General features: G+C 38.3%; 2 protein-coding genes across 2 annotated transcripts; one reads left to right on the forward strand and one right to left on the reverse strand.

Moving 5' to 3' along the window:
* Positions 1–230: 230 nt before the first annotated feature.
* LOC140615565 (olfactory receptor 52B4-like) lies at positions 231–1175 on the reverse strand. The gene has a single exon (XM_072795424.1). The coding sequence runs from the start codon at positions 1173–1175 to the stop codon at positions 231–233; it is 945 nt and encodes a 314-aa protein (XP_072651525.1).
* Positions 1176–13460: 12285 nt separating this feature from the next.
* On the forward strand, positions 13461–14423 carry LOC140615323 (olfactory receptor 52B4-like). Its single transcript, XM_072795228.1, has one exon. It carries the CDS (start codon positions 13461–13463, stop codon positions 14421–14423), a length of 963 nt encoding a protein of 320 aa, XP_072651329.1.
* Positions 14424–20789: the final 6366 nt, after the last annotated feature.

The following is a 20789-nucleotide window of genomic DNA, read 5'->3' on the forward strand; positions in this document are numbered from 1 at the left end:
TGTCCCTTCTCCAAATAATGAGCTGTAAGTATCTCAGTCAACCCACAGGCCCTGTTTTCAGATTGATTGAGGTGCAAGTCTCACAGTCTCAGGTAAGTGCTCCAGGGGCCCATAACTCAATGAGCCATTTTTGCTAGGGACTCATTTCTTGTTCTCTGGCTCACTCCTGCAAAAGCACATCTCACAAAGGATCAAAGTTTCTGAGAAAACAGTCTCTGCCATCCTCACCGTCATTTCTGCTTTGGAAACAACACATAAATCACTTGGTCTCGTATCTGTTTTGTTTTGACCCCATAAATGATGGGGTTCAGCATAGGTGGAGCAAGCATGCTGACATTGGCCAACAGGATGTGGACATGTAGCGGGATATGATGGCCAAAGCGCTGAGTGAGAACCGAGAAGATCCCAGGCCCATAAAAAAGAATGATGACACAGACATGGGAACCGCAGGTGTTGAGAGCTTTGTGGCGAGCATCTCGTGAAGGGAAAAGGAAGACAGCATGGAGGATCAGAGCATAGGAAACAAAAATGAGGACAATATCTAGAATCACTGTTGACATTAGGACAAAAAATCCATACCAGATGTTTACTCGGATATCATCACAGGCATACTTGGCCAAGCCAATGTGTTCACAGAATGTATGTGGTAGGACGTTATTTCTGCAAAAAGTCAGCCTCTTCAATAGGAATATCATAGGAAAAATTGTACAATGTGCTCTCAAGAAAACAGCCACACCAATTTTCCCTATCAGAGAGTGAGTGAGTATCATGGTGTACCTTAGTGGGTAACATATTGCAATGTAGCGGTCAAATGCCATAATCAGCAAGATGCCTGACTCAGTAATAAAGGAGGAATGCTGGAAGTAGAGCTGGGCAATGCAGCTATTAAGAGAGATCTTCCTACTATTACACCAGAAAATGGCCAATGCCTTGGGTTCTGTGGTTGTGGCAAAGACAATGTCAACTCCAGCCAGCATGCAGAGAAAAAGATACATAGGTTCATGGAGGCTGCTCTTGGTGAGGATAATGAAGATAAGCAAACCATTTCCAAGGAGGGCAAAGATATAGGAGATGAGGAAGGGAATGGAAATCCATATGTGTAGGTCTTCTCGGCCTGGAATGCCCAGCAGGTAGAAGACTACATGGTTAACACCAGTGTGATTGAAGCTAGCCATATCTGAGGCAGGCCACTGTGGACTTTAATTTCACCTAATAGAGATAAAGAGAAATACTGATTATACACAACTGTTTTGAGTTTTCTGATTAAATATATCTAATTAAATGCCTATATTTACCACTGTTTCTTCCTAAAACCCTATCAAAACATCAGTAAAAATCATCACAAATGTACAAAACAGAAGAGATAGCAGAAGGGACATTTTGAAATCAGATGACTAAGCAAATGGATAAAACTAACAGGTTTGAGTAAAAAACAAAAATCAAGATAACTTTCACTGCAGAACCCAGGTAGTCTCAAAAATTAGAGATATCAGGAACTTTTCTTAATAGGGATAAGGATAGGCTTTTTAAAGAACACCATTGGTGGAAAATCTGAAAGAAGCTAAACTTCTGGGTCCTCTTTCCCAACCTGTCCATCCAGGTACCACTTTCTGTACCCAGCAGAAAACTGGAGGATTATTTTCTGGCGGAGTTAAGACTAAAGACTCTAGACATGGCTGGGGTAGGGATAGTATGCTAAGAGCAGAGGATAAAATTAAAGACTACATACTTTAATTTAAAATGAAACTCCATGAACTTCTGTTTATTTATGCCTGAGTGCTAGCTTACATAAACATATACCCAGAACTTCTAATTCATTTTTATTTAAGAATGAGGCACAAAAAAGTGAATCGAGGTGCTATGTGTAGGTATGAGATTTATTTAAGGAGAGACTTCCTGCCAAATTACTCCATTCCAGAACTTTACACCAAAGTAAATACAAAATTTGTAAGAATAAAAAGCTCTTTAAATTTTTCAAAGATCTCAAAAGACTAACCTCCTTTCACAGGAAGCTACTGGAGGAAAAGAACCATCAGAGTGAAGGAATCAACCAAAAATAGAGAAACATGGGCTCCAAATAGTTGCTAAAACAAAGTGCCACAATGCCAGGGAAGGCATAGGCTATGAGAAAATGAGGGACACCCTCAAATAATGGTGAAGGTCAGCCACTATCGGGATTCCTGGAGTATCATGAGTCTGGATTGAATCAAGGGAGTAGAAACACCTAAAAAAAGTCTCAAAGGGAAAAAGGAAAAACTTATTTTGAAATGTAATTTATATTCCTAGTGGAAAGTAAGCCATGTAAAAATTAAGCAAACAAAAAAACAGACATTTACTCCTGGGAAGAAAATATTTTTGTACTAGAAATGTGACCATATGTCATGTATAATTCAGTTATGTATTTATGTTTACATTATTGTAATTAAGTATAATCTTAAAAATCATGATATACCTCTTAATAAAAGTCAAGAAAGGGAGATTAACGTGAGCCTGAATATGTATGTAGGCATTTGGCTGGGGGGCAGGGATTACATGTAGGAAAGCTAAATGCCCATCTTCCATATACAAAAGTCAGTAGATGACATAAAAATTTTAAAATAGGGGTCAAGAAATATATATATATACTGTTAATATATGGAGGTAAATGATAAATAGTTATGTGTTAAAGTGATTTTCTGAGGAGCAACAGAGGTGAGATGGGATAAGGAAACTAGTTTATTGTAAAGACTCAGAGAACTTTTAGAGGCTTTAAACTAAGTATATGTATAATATTCACAAAAATAAAATTAAAAACAAGTTATCTTAATAAAGTACCCAATTCTTCACCTAAAATAAATTTGTAAGTCATAACAGAAAGTTCTCCTCTCTCTCTCTCCCTCATTCTCTCTTTCTCCCCTCATTTTAATTTCTGAAGCTAAAATATTCCCCTTCTCCTTGGATACCAGATTTACCCTCCCAGAGAACATAGATTGGCTCAACTGAACTGATGAAGCTCTGTCCTGAGAGAAGAGTCTAAGGAAGCTGGCATTTGAGGAGGCAAAGACAGTCTGATGGAGAGGTTGCCTGCAATAGACAATTGCCTTCTGCAAATTGCATGGTCATACAAACGCTGTAAGAAAATACACTTTCCAAGAAATGCCACATTCCTAGGGGAAATAGAAAAGTGATACCCAAAACAATTAGAACTGCATAGAAAATGAGTGGGAAATATCAGAGAGGGTGACAGAACATGAGAGACTCCTAACTCTGGGAAATGAACAAGGGGTAATGGAAGGGGAGGTGGGTGGGGGGATGGGGTGACTGGGTGACAGGCACTGAGGGGAGCATTTGACAGGATGAGCACTGGGTGTTATACTATATGTTGGCAAATCGAAATATAATAAAAAATATACCAAAAAAACTGCATAGACCTAATGAGAAAGAACAGAGCTGGAGATCAAACACAATAAGAAGTTGGGACAGAGAAGTTCTTTCAGAAGCTGATGAAATCTTTGAGAAAAGGAACCACTAAGGGGATTTATTTTGTTTAGAGCCACAGAGAAAAGGCAAGGGGTTGCAGAATGGCCTTTCGAACAGCTACTAGTCCAATTCCAAATTATCTTAAATACTCTTCCTCATGTTTCCTTCTTTTTTTTTTTTTTACACGTCTTTTAGATGTTTTTAATCTGTGTGACAAAATGTGAAGTGTACAAAAAGCACTGCTACATGGCAAAGTATAAAGGTTGTCTTGAGGGTAAGCATTTTAATTAAATCACTATTTAATTCATGAGTTTTGAACTAGCCCCCTTTTTAACAGAACATTATTTTTACTTGAAAGAATAACTGACAGACAACTGTGGTTATTCAGACTCAGGTTTAGGGCAGACATTCCCTAAAACAGTGAGCCTAAGCACTTTAAGGGAAACAACTGACCATATCTGTTGCCAATGATAAAACTTAGGCTTCCAAGAAAATTAGAATCTCATGTCTCCTTCCAAAAGAAGATTCTCTGAGCCTGCCCCAGGCAAAGCACCCCACTTTGTACTGCTGAGTGCTTTCCCTGTCCTTCTCCCCTGAAATTTCTTAGAATCTGCCAAAGGTAGCAGTGCTTTGCCTACATGATCCATCTCCCCTAAGTCACAATTTTCTAAATATTAGAAAACATATCTCATTAATCAAAAATGGCTTTCTTATCTATAAAGCATCTCTAACAACCTTTGGATTCCTTGATGGATTGGGCATATCCTTTTATTAATGTACCTAAAGCATAGCACAGAAGGAAAGGCAAATAGAACAGTAGGAGAAAAGGAAGACCAGGTAAGAGACAAGATTTAAGATAAGTGACCAAAGCGAGGGTTTCCTTTGAGGACTCAGGTTCTTGAATCCAAACAAGACTTAAAAAGTCCTTTGAGAATCTACCATCTATTTCTGCCCTATCGGCCCAAGTGCTGGCCATTGGTTTCCTCTACAATCTGTTCAAAAGACTCCAAAGATCCTGACATTCCAACATTCCAAATAAGTTCCATTATGTTGGGCCTATAAGGACTTCTAGTATCTACCTCTACTCTCCCCTACTCCTAGAATCTCACCTCACATATGACAAAAATCAGTCATCAGCTTCAGACCAAGTTTTTCAAAGCAGAAATGGAATCAGTAACTGGAGAAAATTTAATGAGTTGCAGATTAGACTACAGAGTGATTATCTTTGTGAAACTCAGGTCACTTTTATTTGAAGATCCAATGCCTTTGGGTTCTGACTCCAACAAAATGACAGTCCCATATGGGCCAAGTCATTATGCTTACTTCCTAGCACCTTTTTCTCTTGACACCTGGTCCTCTGGCACCTTCCCTGTTATTTGATCTCTATCCTCAAATTTTCTGCGTACATCTTTGTGGCTTTCCATATTCAGACACTCTCACTCTCAACAATATTTCCAAGAAATCCCTGTACCTCTCTTTCAAGAAACAAACATTACATTCACTATAATCAACACTCTCCATTTTTTTAAATAAGCATCTGGTTAAGAGGCATCTCCTCCCAGAAAATATTTCTTCATAATTAGGACAAAATTCAAAGTTTAATTTATCCAGTGCCATGACAAAATTTGTATTTTAGAATCTTTAATTAAAGGAATATATATGACAGGCAGGACTGTTTGTAGCAACGTATGAATTATAATTGTTATGGAAGCACTATTTCCTTTGGCTGACTAGATCCGCAAAAGCCATTTGATGTTTAACATAAAGTAGGCTATCACAAAGATTGATCATTTATAGTCACTTTTCTGCATGTTATTTTCTTCATTTGTTTTTATCATGATTATAAATGTTTGATTATAGAAATACATAAGCATTGTAAAAGAAAAAGCAAGTAACTCAGAACAACATGCAACAGTAAATATTATAATACAAGCTTTTCTTCATATACTGAGTTTCCCTACTTCCATGCCCTCTGTGTGTATTAAATTTGATATCCTCATCTCCACTCTCAGGACAGGAGCTTGGTGCAGAACTCAGGTAGTGGGAAGTTTAGGGATCCAAGGTATAGTAAGGTTCACAAACAACCATCAGCATCTCTTCATTCACTCAGTGTCTGACTCAAAACTGAGCACATAGTGAGTATGTGTAAATATAGTCATCTCCCCCTCTGAGTTCTACTCTCCTCATCCCTGCATTTTATTTCTGTAGTAGGAAAATCCCCTCCTCCTTTTATTCCTGTATAACTTTAAGTCATGGTACAACAACTGAAAATAATCCTCATGAAAGAAGTGGCTTTCATGAGAGTAGAGGCTTACACTGGAAAACTGTGTGGAGGTTCCTCAAAGAGTTAAAAATAGATCTGCCCTACAACCCAGCAATTGCACTGCTGGGGATTTACCCCAAAGATACAGATGCAATGAAACGCTGGGACACCTGCACCCCGATGTTTCTAGCAGCAATGTCCACAATAGCCAAACTGTGGAAGGAGCCTCGGTGTCCATCGAAAGATGAATGGATAAAGAAGATGTGGCCTATGTATACAATGGAATATTACTCAGCCATTAGAAATGACAAATACCCACAATTTGCTTCGACGTGAATGGAACTGGAGGGTATTATGCTGAGTGAAATAAGTCAACTGGAGAAGGACAAACATTATATGTTCTCATTCATTTGGGGAATATAAAAAAATAGTGAAAGGGAATAAAGGGGAAAGGAGAAAAATGAGTGGGAAATATCAGAAAGGGAGACAGAACATGAAAGTCTCCTAATTCTGGGAAACAAACGAGGGGTGGTGGAAGGGGAGGTGGGCAGGGGTGGGGGTGACTGGGTGACGGGCACTGAGGGGGGCACTTGATGGGATGAGCACTGGGTGTTATTCTATATGTTGGCAAATTGAACGCCAATAAAAAATAAATTTATAAAAATAAAAAAAGAGAGTAGAGGCTTGTAAGGACCTGCCTACTGAGGACAGCTAACAGCAAGTCATTCTGTGGCCACACAACTTTGAGGCCACACAACTTTGAGAAAAACTATCCTCCTGGAGGAGTTAGAAGGGCTAGAACTAGATATGATAATACTTCTGAGGTTCAGTGTCCAGCTGTTTATTCAATGCTCATGAAACAACAGTAGAGAGAGATGAATCTGAAGCAAAATAGGATCCTGAAGAGGACCAGCTTACAGACCATGTTACTTTCACTCTAAAAGTATTCAATAAGTACGAGTTTTTCTACTGTAGGAAAGTAGAAGCTAAGAGGCTCAGGAATTGGCATCTGGTGTACAGGTGAAGTTGTATATACTAGAGCAATTGATTATCTACCCCAGGATTGCTCTAGATAATTCACAAATTGCCTCATGAGTCCTTCAGTAGCTCTGATCCAGGTGCTTCCACAATCCTTGACAATTCACAACTGGCTCCCTACTTTTATGCTAGCAGCATATGCAAGTGCTTTTCTTCCTCAATCTTGCCAACAGAGTCTGTTAAGCCCTTGAACATTTGTCAGTCAGATGGTTTGTCAAATGTGGTTGACACTCTGCAAGAATGGCTTCCAATAATCCTTTCCTTGGCTACACATACAAGACAATTCCCCCCATCATGAGATACAATCTATCACATATCCCTTTGAATCTGGGATGGCCTTCTGACTTGCTTTGACTAATAGAATAAAGTGATGTTGTGTGAATTCCAGGAAATCTGGACCTTGCAACTTCTATTAGGCTTTCTTGGAGGCTACTAACTATTTAAGAAGCTTAGGATAAGTTGGTACAGAAACTGTTGAAAAAGGTATGGAGGTTCCTCCAAAAATTAAAAATAAAAGTACTAAATAATCCAGTAATTCTGCTACTCAGTATTCACCCAAAGAAGATAAAAACATTAACTCAAAAAGATACAGGCATCCCTATGTTTATTGCAGCATTACTTACAATAGCAAAATATGGAAGCAATCCAAGTATCCATCAGTAGATGAATGGATTTTAAAAAGATGTGATAGATCAGTCTATCATCTACCTATCTTGAGGAGAATTTATAAGTTTGTGTTCTTCATGAAAAGAATCATGTTGAAGTTTTTTCTAAGTTTCAAATTTCAGAGTCATGAACAATGATGTTTAATTCTGCTAAGGCTATGCAAATGAATATACCTACCAATTAGAAGAAGGCATGTGAGTCTTGATTACCTTAGATATATTTTTAATTTCACTTCCCTGCATCCTTTGGTTGTCTTTCTCTTAATTTTCAGTTTGATTATGATGCATCAAGGCATAGCTTTCTATGAGATCCACTGATATTTCTGAATCTATTATGATTTTTACCTAATTTGAAAAATTTCAGTAATTCTTCTAAAGTTTTTTTCTATCCCATTTCTCTCACTTCATTTTAGGATGCAACTACGGGTTAGAAATTTTGGCATTCTTAGAAACGACAAATACCCACCATTTGCTTCGACGTGGATGGAACTGGAGGGTATTATGCTGAGTGAAATAAGTCAATCGAAGAAGGACAAACATTATATGGTCTCATTCATTTGGGGAATATAAAAATAGTGAAAAGGAATAAAGGGGAAATGAGAAAAAATGAGTGGGAAATATTAGAAAGGGAGACAGAACATGAAAGACTCCTAACTCTGGGAAATGAACTAGGGGTGGTGGAAGGGGAGGTGGGTGGGGGGTGGGGGTGACTGGGTAACAGGCACTGAAGTGGGCACTTGACGGGATGAGCACTGGGTGTTATTCTATATGTTGGGAAATTGAACACCAATAAAAAATAAATTTACAAAATCCTAAAACATCAGACTTAAAAATAAATTAATTAATTAATTAATTAATTAAATAATAAATAAATAAAATAATAAAATAAAATAAAATAAATTTTGGCATTTTTCCAGCAATACCTGAGGATCTCTTATTTTTTCTATTCTTTTACTCTCTCTTCATTTAGATAATTCTATTGATAAATCTTATGGTTAATTAGTAAACTGTATTTACCCTTTGACCACTGTAGCTACATTTGTATAAGACAGGATCTTATTTTTTTTATAGATGAGTAATATTCCATCGTTTGTGTGTGAAACTTATGAAAACTTCCACAGGCTCATTTTCATTAAAAACACAAGCTTATAAATTATTGTTACATATTAGAAGTATTTATATTCCTGTTGAAAATGAGTTAACATTCATTAAAATAGGCCTCTAGCAAGGCTATATTAGGTGGAAAAGACTTTCCTATCAGAGCATCTTGAGAAAAGAAGAGAGAAGAGGATCAGAAGGAAGGGAGGGAGATGGTAAATGGTTTTATTTTTTTTTAATTCTTTTTTACTGGAGTTCAATTTGCCAACATATAGTATAGTATATAGTGTTAACCCAGTGCTCACCCCAGTGGTTTTAGAGACCCAGCCCATTTGGGAAGAAGGCGAGGCTGGTGGAAACTGGCTCTGTCCCTGGAGCCCCAGTGTAAGTGCTCCCTCCAGGGTTCCACAAAAGAGGACAAACAGCCCAACTCCTGACCCACAAAGCTGAATTTTATTACAGTCTCATCATCTGTTCCTGGACACTCAGCCTAAAACTGGTGAGTGAATTAGATATCTGTGGGTTGGGAGGTTTCCAGGTCAAAGTAAGGACTGGGCTAGTGTTCTGTTCTTGACAGGCCAGAAGTGACAGGACCTTTAAAGTCTGTTGATACATGTGGACAAAGAGTGGTAAAGATTAGTCACACAAGTCTGATTGATTCTAGCAGATGTGGAAAGTGAGGTCTGGGAGGGGAGCTGAGGATGCATGGGCCAGATGGAAGCTCCTGAAGAGTGGTAAATTAAGAATCCTATCAAATGGCAGATGCCCTAAATAATTAAACTAGAGAAAACAGAAAATGCATTTACTTCAACTATGGACCCCTCCTGGAAAGCCACGAAAGGAGCCATAAGAATGGCATCAAACTAATCACCTACCCCAAACCAGATGTTGGAGGGGACTCTGGGTAAGGAGCCAGGGCATCTTTGCAGGTGTGAGAACTAGGAACCAAATTTTTCTCCCAAGAAAGAAAAAAAAAATCAAGCCACCAAGAGAGGGAGCTGGACTGGAAGAAATAATGTTAGCAAATGTAAGATTTATCTTAGCTTCTGAGCTAGATATTTTAAGGTACTCCTTCATCTAATATCTCCTTAAACCCCATAAAGAAGGTATTTTATTATTAGCTCCATTTCTTCTTCATTCTGGTGAAAACAGGATTAGACATGACTGTCTTCTCAGGGGGTACCCTCTGAGCCCATTATACCTGGAATATTTTACTGAACCCATCTGTTTCTACACTCATCATTCTCTCCAGTCCATTAGTCTAGTTAGGACAGATACATGAAAAATAGCTCCAAATAGGTATGTTGGATGATTAAGTTAATAAATAAAGGAAAGTATGCTAGGAAGCAAATAGTAAAATTATATGTTAGTTTCTCTCAGAATATTGCACCCTCTTCCCAGAAATAATACCTTTCTTTTTCCACCTTCAATCATTTTTTAAGATTTATTTATTCATTTGAGAGAGAGAGAGAGAGAGAGAGAGAGAGAGAATGAACATGTGCAAGAACAGGCAAGAGGAGAGGCAGAGGGAGAGAATCCTCAAGCAGACTCCCAACAGAGCTAGGAGCCCAACACAGTCTGGTCTCACAACCCTGAGACCAGGACCTGAGCTGAAACCAAGAGTCAGAGTCAACCAATTGAGCCACTCAGGTACCCGTTAGTCATTTCTAAGCTTAGCTCCCCAAGGTGTGAATATTGAAACACATAAGCCCTGACTATTACCTCTTAAAATTCTCTTGATCATATTCAAAAGTGAGCAAATTGGGATCCCTGGGTGGCGCAGCGGTTTAGCGCCTGCCTTTGGCCCAGGGCGCAATCCTGGAGACCTGGGATCGAATCCCACATCGGGCTCCCGGTGCATGGAGCCTGCTTCTCCCTCTACCTGTGTCTCTGCCTCTCTCTCTCTCTCTCTCTCTCTGTATGACTATCATAAATAAATAAAAAAAAAGTGAGCAAATTGAATGTGGTGAAGTCAAATTTCTTTTTTTTTTTTTTTTTTTTTTAATTATTTTTTTTATTGGTGTTCAATTTACTAACATACAGAATAACACCCAGTGCCCGTCACCCATTCACTCCCACCCCCCGCCCTCCTCCCCTTCTACCACCCCTAGTTCGTTTCCCAGAGTTAGCAGTCTTTACGTTCTGTCTCCCTTTCTGATATTTCCCACTCATTTCTTCTCCCTTCCCTTATTTTCCCTTTCACTATTATTTATATTCCCCAAATGAACGAGAACATATAATGTTTGTCCTTCTCCGACTGACTTACTTCACTCAGCATAATACCCTCCAGTTCCATCCACGTTGAAGCAAATGGTGGGTATTTGTCATTTCTAATAGTGAAGTCAAATTTCAAACTCATTTCCATCAATTATTGATTGGGAAATTTGGGAAATGATTCATATTCTCTGAGTCTTTATTTATGGGTGAAATGCAGATAATATCCACTTCCTAGAGTGGATGTCTGCTTCCTAAATGAAGAGTATACAAAATTCCATATGCAGTGTGCATACTGCAATCCCTGGCATAAAACAATGCTTAGCAAATATTAATTTAATTCATCTGTGAGTGTGTTATGTTCAGATCCATTCTATTCATGGAACAAAATGTAACTTATAACATCTAGTCTCTTCAATCAATTACTATTGTAATAAACCCTCATAGGTGATCATTCTAAACTAATAGCTTCAAGACATGTGATGGCTGCCCCATGTGTGAAGTTGTGATCAAGGCTCTTAATTGCCTGTGCACCCCTCCCTGCCTCTCAAGCACTCCTTATGCACCTGTCACCCTAGGTTGAAAATTTTTTATGAACATACTGTGCAGTGATCAGTATATTCACCTTTTATTATGCTGCCTCTCTTCTCTCTTCAGTCTTTATGATAAACTAGTCAATGTCAACGTCAAGTTCAAATATCATCTTGTTACAGCCTCCCAGGGAATGCATAATGATTTTCTCTATAGTCATAATCCTCTGTTTGAAAATGAAATACACACTAATAACTCTTAGATTAGTTGAAAAAGGAGATAAGTATAATTGGCTGTCACTCATTAGGGCTCAGACCATATTCTTCATCTTTGCAAATTTCCTATTTGTATGTTCAGAGAAGATGGAAAGTGTGATTTATGCCAAAAGCTCAGGTGACTTCACAAAGAATGTTAATATATTAATATAAATCCTCTTAACAATATATTAAAAGGTCCCTATCAAAATATCATGGACTTTCTTCAGAGAGTTGGAACAAATAAATAATCTTAAGATTTGTGTGGAATCAGAAAAAGACCCCACATAGCCAGGGGAATATTAAAAAAGAAAACCAGAGGCAGGGGCATCATAATGCCAGATTTCAGGTTGTACTACAAAGCAGTGATCGCCAAGACAGTGGGGTACTGGCACAATTTAAAAAGACATATAGATCAATGGAAAAGAAGAGAGAATCCAGAAATGGCCCCTCAACTCTATGGTTCACTAATATTTGACAAAGCAGAAAAGACTATCCACTGGAAAAAGGACAGTCTCTTCAATAAATGGTGCTGGGAAAATTGGACATCCACATGCAGAAGAATGAAACTAGACCAATCTCTTACACCATGCACAAAGATAAACTCAAAATGGATGAAAGATCTAAATGTGAAACAAGAATTATCAAAATCCAAGAGGAGAATACAGGCAACAACCTTTTTGAACTTGACCGCAGCAACTTCTTGCAAGATACATCTATGAAGGCAAGAGAAACAAAAGCAAAAATGAATTATTGGGACTTCATCAAGATAAGAAGCTCTGCACAGCAAAAGAAAGTCAACAAAACTGAAAGACAACCTACAGAATTGGAAAAGATATTTGCAAAAGACATATCAGAGAAAGAGCTAGTATCCAAGATCTACAAAGAACTTATTAAATTCAACAGCAAAGAAACAAACAATCCAATCATGAAATGGGCAAAAGACATGAAAAGAAATCTCACAGAGGAAGGCATAGACATGGCAACAAGCACATGAGAAAATGCTCTGCATCACTGGCCATCAAGGAAATACAAATCAAAACCACAATGAGATACCACCTCACACCAGTGAGAATGGGGAAAATTAACAAGGTAGGAAACAACAAATGTTGGAGAGATGCGGAGAAAGGGGAACCCTCCTGCACTGTTGGTGGGAATGTGAACTGGTGCAGCCACTCTGGAAAACTGTGAGGAGGTTCCTCAAAGAGTGAAAAATAGATCTTCCCTATGACCCAGCAATTGCACTGCTGGGGATTTATCCCAAAGATACAGATCCAGTGAAACGCCGGAACACCTGCACCCCGATGTATATAGCAGCAATGTCCACAATAGCCAAACTGTGGAAGGAGCCTTGGTGTCCATCGAAAGATGAATGGATAAAGAAGACGTGGTTTATGTATACAATGGAATATTACTCAGCCATTAGAAACGACAAATACCCACCATTTGCTTTGATGTGGATGGAACTGGAGGGTATTATGCTGAGTGAAATAAGTCAATCAAAGAAGTACAAACATTATATGGTCTCATTCACTTGGGGAATATAAAAAAAATAGTGAAAGGGAATAAAGGGGAAAGGAGAAAAATGAGTGGGAAATATCAGAAAGGGAGACAGAACATGAGAGACTCCTAACTCTGGGAAACGAACAAGGGGTGGTGGAAAGGGAGGTAGGCGGGGGGTGGGGGTGACTGGGTGACGGGCACTGATGGGGGCATTTGATGGGATGAGCACTGGGTGTTATTCTATATGTTGGCAAATTGAACACCAATAAAAAATAAATTTATAAATAAAATAAAATAAAATAAAAATATATATGTACACAAAAATAATGAAAATAAACAAAAAATAAAATTTAAATTTAAAAAGAATATATGAAAAGGAATATGTGTTTTCTTCTATGTGACTAGGAGGTGAAGCCCTGAAAGGTCTCCCTAGGTATGACTGCCTTAAACCACACTGCTGTTAGCCACACGGTCTTCCACTTGCTGGGTATCCCTGGGCTAGAAGACCAGCACATGTGGATTTCCATTCCCTTCTTCATTTCCTACGTCATCGCCCTGCTTGGGAACAGCCTGCTCATCTGCATTATCCTCACGAAGCGCAGCCTCCATGAACCCATGTACCTCTTCCTCTGCATGCTGGCTGGAGCAGACATTGTCCTCTCCACCTGCACAGTACCACAGGCCTTGGCCATCTTCTGGTTCCATGCTGGGGAGATCTCCTTGGATCGCTGCATTACTCAGCTCTTCTTCATCCATACAACCTTCATCTCTGAGTCAGGGATCTTGCTGGTGATGGCCTTTGACCGCTACATTGCCATATGCTACCCACTGAGATACACCACTATTCTTACAGGTGCACTGATTGGGAAAATCGGTGTGACCATCTTCCTGAGAAGTTATGGTACAATTTTCCCCATAATATTTCTTTTGAAAAGATTGACCTTCTGCCAAAATAATATTATTCCACATACCTACTGTGAACACATTGGTTTGGCCAAATATGCTTGTAATGACATTTATGCTAACATCTGGTACGGATTTTCCATCCTAATGTTAACAGTAGTTTTAGATGTTGTGCTAATTTTTGTTTCCTATGTGATGATTCTCCGTGCTGTCTTCTGCATCCCTTCTCGAGATGCTCGCCATAAAGCTCTCAACACTTGTGGCTCCCATGTCTGCATTATCATCCTCTTTTATGGGCCTGGAATCTTCACAATCCTTACTCAACGTTTTGGACGCCACATTCCACCTCATACCCACATCTTGTTGGCTAATGTTTGCATGCTTGCCCCACCTATGCTCAATCCCATCATTTATGGGATCAAGACCAAGCAAATCTGGGAGCAGGTGGTTCATGTATTGTTTACAAGGCAGAAATCACTTTGGTTTAGGAACTGAGTTTTCAGACTCCTTAGCCATCTTATGAAGTGGTTGGTGGGAGACAGCTCAATGAGTTCTGTCTCTGGAGCAAGTTCACCAGGGAGATTTCAGGACTTACTCCTTCATCATCAAAACAACCTGAGCACAGCGCCTTGTTGTACTGAGCAAGTCTGCTCCCACAAAGACCCTGGGACAGGATGCATTGATTTTCAGAGATCATATATCCTTAATGACTCTAGCATGGTAGAAATAGATGGACAAAATCTCAGGCCAGAGCACTGATCTCACTTCATCTATTCCTCACTAAGTTCCTCAAGCTCTGAGACGTCTTGTGATGTCTCTCAACAACTATATGCAAAACTCTATTCTTTAATGTCCTTCATTCTGGCTAATGACATTCTTAGAATCAGAGATTCCTACATTTTGCAGTTATTCCTATTATTTATATTCCTATTATTTATATTTATTGTATTATATATTTATATTATTTACATTATTTATATATGCATGTCTGTAACATGAGAATGTAGATGAATGTAACTGAATTATTTGTTTTGTATTTGCAGAACAATCCCTGAGGAAACTGAGGGGACTGAGACTGGTCTCTCCTGTGCTAGGGGGATGCTCAGGAGGGGGATCCCTCCAATCTCAATGTCAGATCATGTTCTTCGGTGATCCCCTCCTCAGTGAGGCATACAAGGCCTTTAATGACCTGACTCCTGACCTCCTTTCCTGCAACACTGCACATGTCACTTCCAAGTGACCTGAACATCAGACTTACCAGGCTATTAATGTTTCATCTTTTCCAGGTCATGCCACACTCTCCATGCCCCTGCTCCACTTCAGTATACACCCTTCATCTGTATCCACTTCTCATCTCATCTCCTCTGTGACACTTTCTCCAACCACAGCTCCTTCCCAGTGTGCTGTTTAGTTGATACTTCCTTTCTAAGATAGTATGTTGTCCATGTTTCTTTTTTAAATATGTGTTTTATTAAAAGTCTATGTTCCATGTAAAAAACATTATAAGTTACGAAAAAAGATAAATTTGACATGGAACTCATAAATCCATAAACTTACAGCTCCCAAGCAATGATATTGTTAAAATTTTATCTCCTGTGGCAATATATCCATATACTTATATATGTACATCTACATCTGTATCCAAATCTGTATTTTTATCGCCATCTGTATCTATAGCTTGACCTACTCCTTTATCTACCTGGAAAATATCATATGATACATATTTTCTGGAAGTACATTATTAACTTTGTTTCTAGTATATATGAATTTATATGATCAGTTACTATGCCTGTATACTATTTTACTGCAGGGCTTGCTATAATTTATTTAGCCAAGCACTCTCTTTTAAGCACTTGTTGCATGGCATTAAGACTATATTTACAAATTAAGGCTCTATTTTAGTTACTGCTTAAGTAAACAGCCAAGATATGTTTACATAAATTATCTGTAAGCATTGTCTTAATATAAGATGTAAATACTCAGTGGGCTATTATGAATAAGGCTGCTACGAACATTCACGTACAGATGTTTGTGTAAATGTAAGTTATTGTTTCTCTGAGATAAATGCTCAAGCGTGCAATTCTCCTTAAATGCCTATTTTAATTTTATAAGAAACCACCAGACTGTTTTCCTGAGTGGCTGTATCATTTTACATTCCCACCAGTATGTATGAGTGATCCAATTTCTCTATAACCTCAAAAACACTTTATTTCAAACATTTGACAGCTACATTTCTCTATGGTTCTATTTATTTTTTTGCACATATAAATAGTCATTTATTCACAAATATCAAGTGCCTTGTGTGTGGCAGGTACCACGCAAGTCACTGGTAAACAAAAAGAGATCTGTTCCCTGAATCCAAGGAGCCTGTGAGCTTTGCAGGGAGACGAACCACATACATAGCTTCTAATTATTCTGGTTGGGGTAGAAAAGGCACGGGCATTTTGAAAACAGAACCAACTTACAGATGTGTATATGTAATATAGCCAGCATTTCACCATGGTATCTAAAGAGAACACATGCACTATGCACTACCAAGTGCTGGGAAGTAGGAGAATACTTAGAGTACCTGCCTTGTGATGAATTGAAGTGTATCTATCTTCTACAAAAAGGCTCTAGGGAGAATTTTAAGAAATTCAATATAGTTATGGAAAGTCATACACCAGAAGACAAATGTGAGACAATGCAAAACCACAGCAAAAGGACTGGGACAAACAGCATCCATTCCTGCCAATTCAAAACTGAGATTGACTAAGCCAAGATCAAGTACAAGTTCTTGAGCAAATAACCATTCTTCCAAGAGCCTGCACTTTTCCCTTTCTGTGCTATGTTTGTGTCTGACAAATAATAATAAACCTCCTGAGATAAGAAATTTCTCATAATTGGGACCAGGCTTAAAAGATTCTGACATTGTAGGATGTCCTTCCACGATTATATTGAGTATGAAGCATTTTGGCAAGAAGACCATGGCAGTGAAGTTATGCCCTTCTTGGTCTCACATTGGGACGTACATGACATAGACATGGCTTATCATTGGGGAGTTTTAACTCTGATCTCTTGGTTGAGGTAGTATGTGAAATTGATGACTCTCATTGCTTTACTGATTTTTGGTACGGAAGTGTAAAAGAAATGAGCATATAATGTCAGAGTCCTTATTTTTTCATTGGAGTTCAATTTGCCAACATATAGCATAACACCCAGTGTGGTTTTAATTTGCATTTCTCTAAATGTTAATGATGTTGTGCATTTTACATGTGCTTCTCATCTGAATATTCTTCTTTAGTGCAGTTTATGTATTTTACCTGTTTTCTGATTGGATTTTTTGTGTGCATTTTTGTTTAGTTGGCTTTTGTTTCTTTTTTACTTTTAACACAAGGCCTTTATCAGGTGTGTGGTTTGCAAATAAGTTTTCCGAGGCTGTAGCTTGTCTTTTCATCTTCTTAATGGGATCTCTCAGAGCAAAGTTTAATTTTTTTCTAACATTTCAAAGTTCAAGTAAATAAGAAGTCAAATTTATCAATTTTTCCTTTTGTGAGTCATGCTGCTTCATTCCTTGGATCTCTGAACTTTTCACTATCTGCATTCTACACCAAGCTCATCTCCTGCAAGTAGATGTAAAGTTCAACAACCAGCCAGAGAGGTTAGGACTTCTTTATGCTTTGTAGGGGGTTGGGGCAATTAGTCCTCTGGCACTAAACCACCTGCTTCTAGAATCTGAAGCAGTTCAACTTTTTTTCTATCTTGTCTACAGACCCTTAGAATTTGGGCCCAATTGTCCTCTTTCCATATTAGCACCTGGCTCTTCATGCCTTGGACAACACTGCCATTTCTTAACTTCTCAGCCCTCAGCTGTCCTGGATGCAATGTACACAATGTTTTTACAGAACTATATAGAATCTTTACAGGTCTTTACAGAAGTTTACCATTGTTGCCTTAAAAGACACTAACGAGGAAGCAAATATCAAAAATGCTAGAGTTTCGACTGTAAAGAATTACAAAACTTTTGTAGAATCGTTTATAATACCAATCTGTGGTGAGGGGATAGAGCATAGCAATCGCTTCAGTGGCTGCCTTTGACTCTTCCCTCAATCCTTCCTACTCCCCCTAAGTCCAGCTAGAAGATCTTGTCAAGTTCATTAATTCAGAAAGGTCTTTCTTTTAACCCATTTTATTTCAAATTTCTATGCAGTTAATTTCAAACCGCATAGTTAGTTAGGAAAGATTCTAATTCCAGCTCCATTCTTTAGGGTGTGAAAAGATTCTTTACCCTCAGTTTATATTTTGGAATAATATTCTGGAATCATACTTACTGCCCTGTGTTGTTTCATCAATGACATCTTTGTATCAATGCCTCATATTGAAAAGATAATTTTTAAAGGTTGCTTTATTGATCCTATTTTACAACAACAAACATCAATCATCAATTTTTCTTACCAGAGAAATGACACAACTGTTTTTGATGGATTCCAGTGCAGTGTTTGCTATGTTTTCCCTTCCTGTCTGTCCTCCATTGAGCTATAGAATATAGCCAAAAGGCTTTCCACTTCCTAATATTTCTCCTGAAAAGTCAGGTTTTATAGATGTAACATCCTGCCATATATGTTGTGAATACATTGCTTTACCTAATTTTTCTGTGATGGTATCCAAGAAAATATCCGATATGGTATCATCCTAATGTCAATGCTCATCTTAGATATTGTGATAACTTATTTCCTGTCTAATTATATGTACTGTCCTCTGCATCCCTTCCGAAGATGCTCACCGCAAATCTCTCTTGTGGACCCCATATCTGTGTCATCATCCTATTTTCTGGGTTTGGGATCTCCACAATCATTACTCAGTAGTTTGGGGTTACATCTCCCCTCACATCCACATCCTGCTTGCCAGTGTCTGTATTTTGGCTCCACCTAGGCTAAATCACATTTTTATGGTGTCAAGACCAAACATCTGTGACCAGGTGGTCACCATGTTCTTTATAAGACAGAAAGGACTGTTGTGATGGAAACGAATATGCTACATTTCTCAGAAAAATTGATCCATGCTTGACATGAGCTTAAGCATCAGTATATGAAAAGAAACAAATGATAAAAACAGTCAAAAAAGAGTCCATGTGTTTCTAGAGCAATTGCATCAGGTAGGTTTTGGTGAATGTTTCTTCATTCACTTAAGCATTAGATGTTAGTATATTTGAGGGCTTAGTTACCTTCCTTAACCAGAATTGAAAATTTGACTAGTTTACCTCTATAAGTCTCTTATCTAAATAATCCTAAACTAGAGAATTGAATGAGATGGACCTGACACTGGCCTTTTCGGGTAATTGTGGGAACATTATGTTTAAGTGTACTTTATACTTTGAACTGCTTTGATTTTCTTTCAAATTAGAACATTTGTCCAGCCATTCTTCCCTATGTCCTCTGTATCAACTTTTTTCTCCTTACCAGATAATTCTCCTATATACATCACATTTCTGCAGTGTAAAAAAAGAACATTTTAAAATAACCCCTGAATTCACATTTTACTTATATGTATATACTACCTCAGTTGTCTTTTCCATCTGAGGAAATCATCTTGAATTATTTGTCCCCTTGTAGGCTTGAATCATTTTTTAAAATTTTTTATTTAAATTAGTCAAAATAACTCTCTGAAGAAAGTCCATGGTATTTTGATAGGGATTGCATTAAACGTGTATATTGCCCTGGGTAACATTGACATTTTCACAATATTAATTCTGCCAATCCATGAGCATGGAATATTTTTCCATCTCTTTGTGTCTTCCTCAATTTCTTTCAGAAGTGTTCTAGTTTTGAGAGTATAGATCCTTTACATCTTTGGTTAGGTTTATTCCTAGGTATCTTATGCTTTTGGGTGCAATTGTAAATGGGATTGACTCCTGAATTTCTCTTTCTTCAGTCTCATTGTTAGTGTATAGAAATGCCACTGATTTCTGGGCATTGATTTTGTATCCTGCCACGCTACCGAATTGCTGTATGAGTTCTAGCAATCTTGGGGTGGAGACTTTTGGGTTTTCTATGTAGAGTGTCATGTCATCAGCGAAGAGGGAGAGTTTGACTTCTCTTTGCCAATTTGAATGCCTTTAATGTCTTTTTGTTGTCTGATTGCTAAGGCTAGGACTTCCAGTACTATGTTGAATAGCAGTGGTGAGAGTGGACATCCCTGTCTTGTTCCTGATTTTAGGGGAAAGGCTCCCAGTGCTTCCCCGTTGAGAATATTTGCTGTGGGCTTTTCATAGATGGCTTTTAAGATGTCGAGGAAAGTTCCCTCTATCCCTACACTCTGAAGAGTTTTGAAGAGGAATGCATGCTGTATTTTGTCAAATGCTTTCTCTGCATCTAATGAGAGGATCATATGGTTCTTGGTTTTTCCCTTGCTGATATGATGAATCACATTGATTGTTTTACGGGTGTTGAACCAGCCTTGTGTCCTAGGGATAAATCCTACTTGGTCATGGTGAATAATTTTCTTAATGTACTGTTGGATCCTATTGGCTAGTATCTTGTTGAGAATTTTTGCATCCATGTTCATCAGGGATATTGGTCTGTAATTCTCCTTTTTGGTGGGGTCTTTGTCTGGTTTTGGAATTAAGGTGATGCTGGCCTCATAGAACGAATTTGGAAGTACTCCATCTCTTTCTATCTTTCCAAACAGCTTTAGGAGAATAGGTATGGTTTCTTCTTTAAACGTTTGATAAAATTCCCCTGGGAAGCCATCTGGCCCTGGACTCTTGTGTCTTGGGAGGTTTTTGATGACTGCTTCAATTTCCTCCCTGGTTATTGGCCTGTTCAGGTTTTCTATTTCTTCCTGTTCCAGTTTTGGTAGTTTGTGGCTTTCCAGGAATGCGTC

This window comes from Canis lupus, chromosome 23 (genome assembly GCF_048164855.1).
Source record: "Canis lupus baileyi chromosome 23, mCanLup2.hap1, whole genome shotgun sequence".
Taxonomy (NCBI): domain Eukaryota; kingdom Metazoa; phylum Chordata; class Mammalia; order Carnivora; family Canidae; genus Canis; species Canis lupus.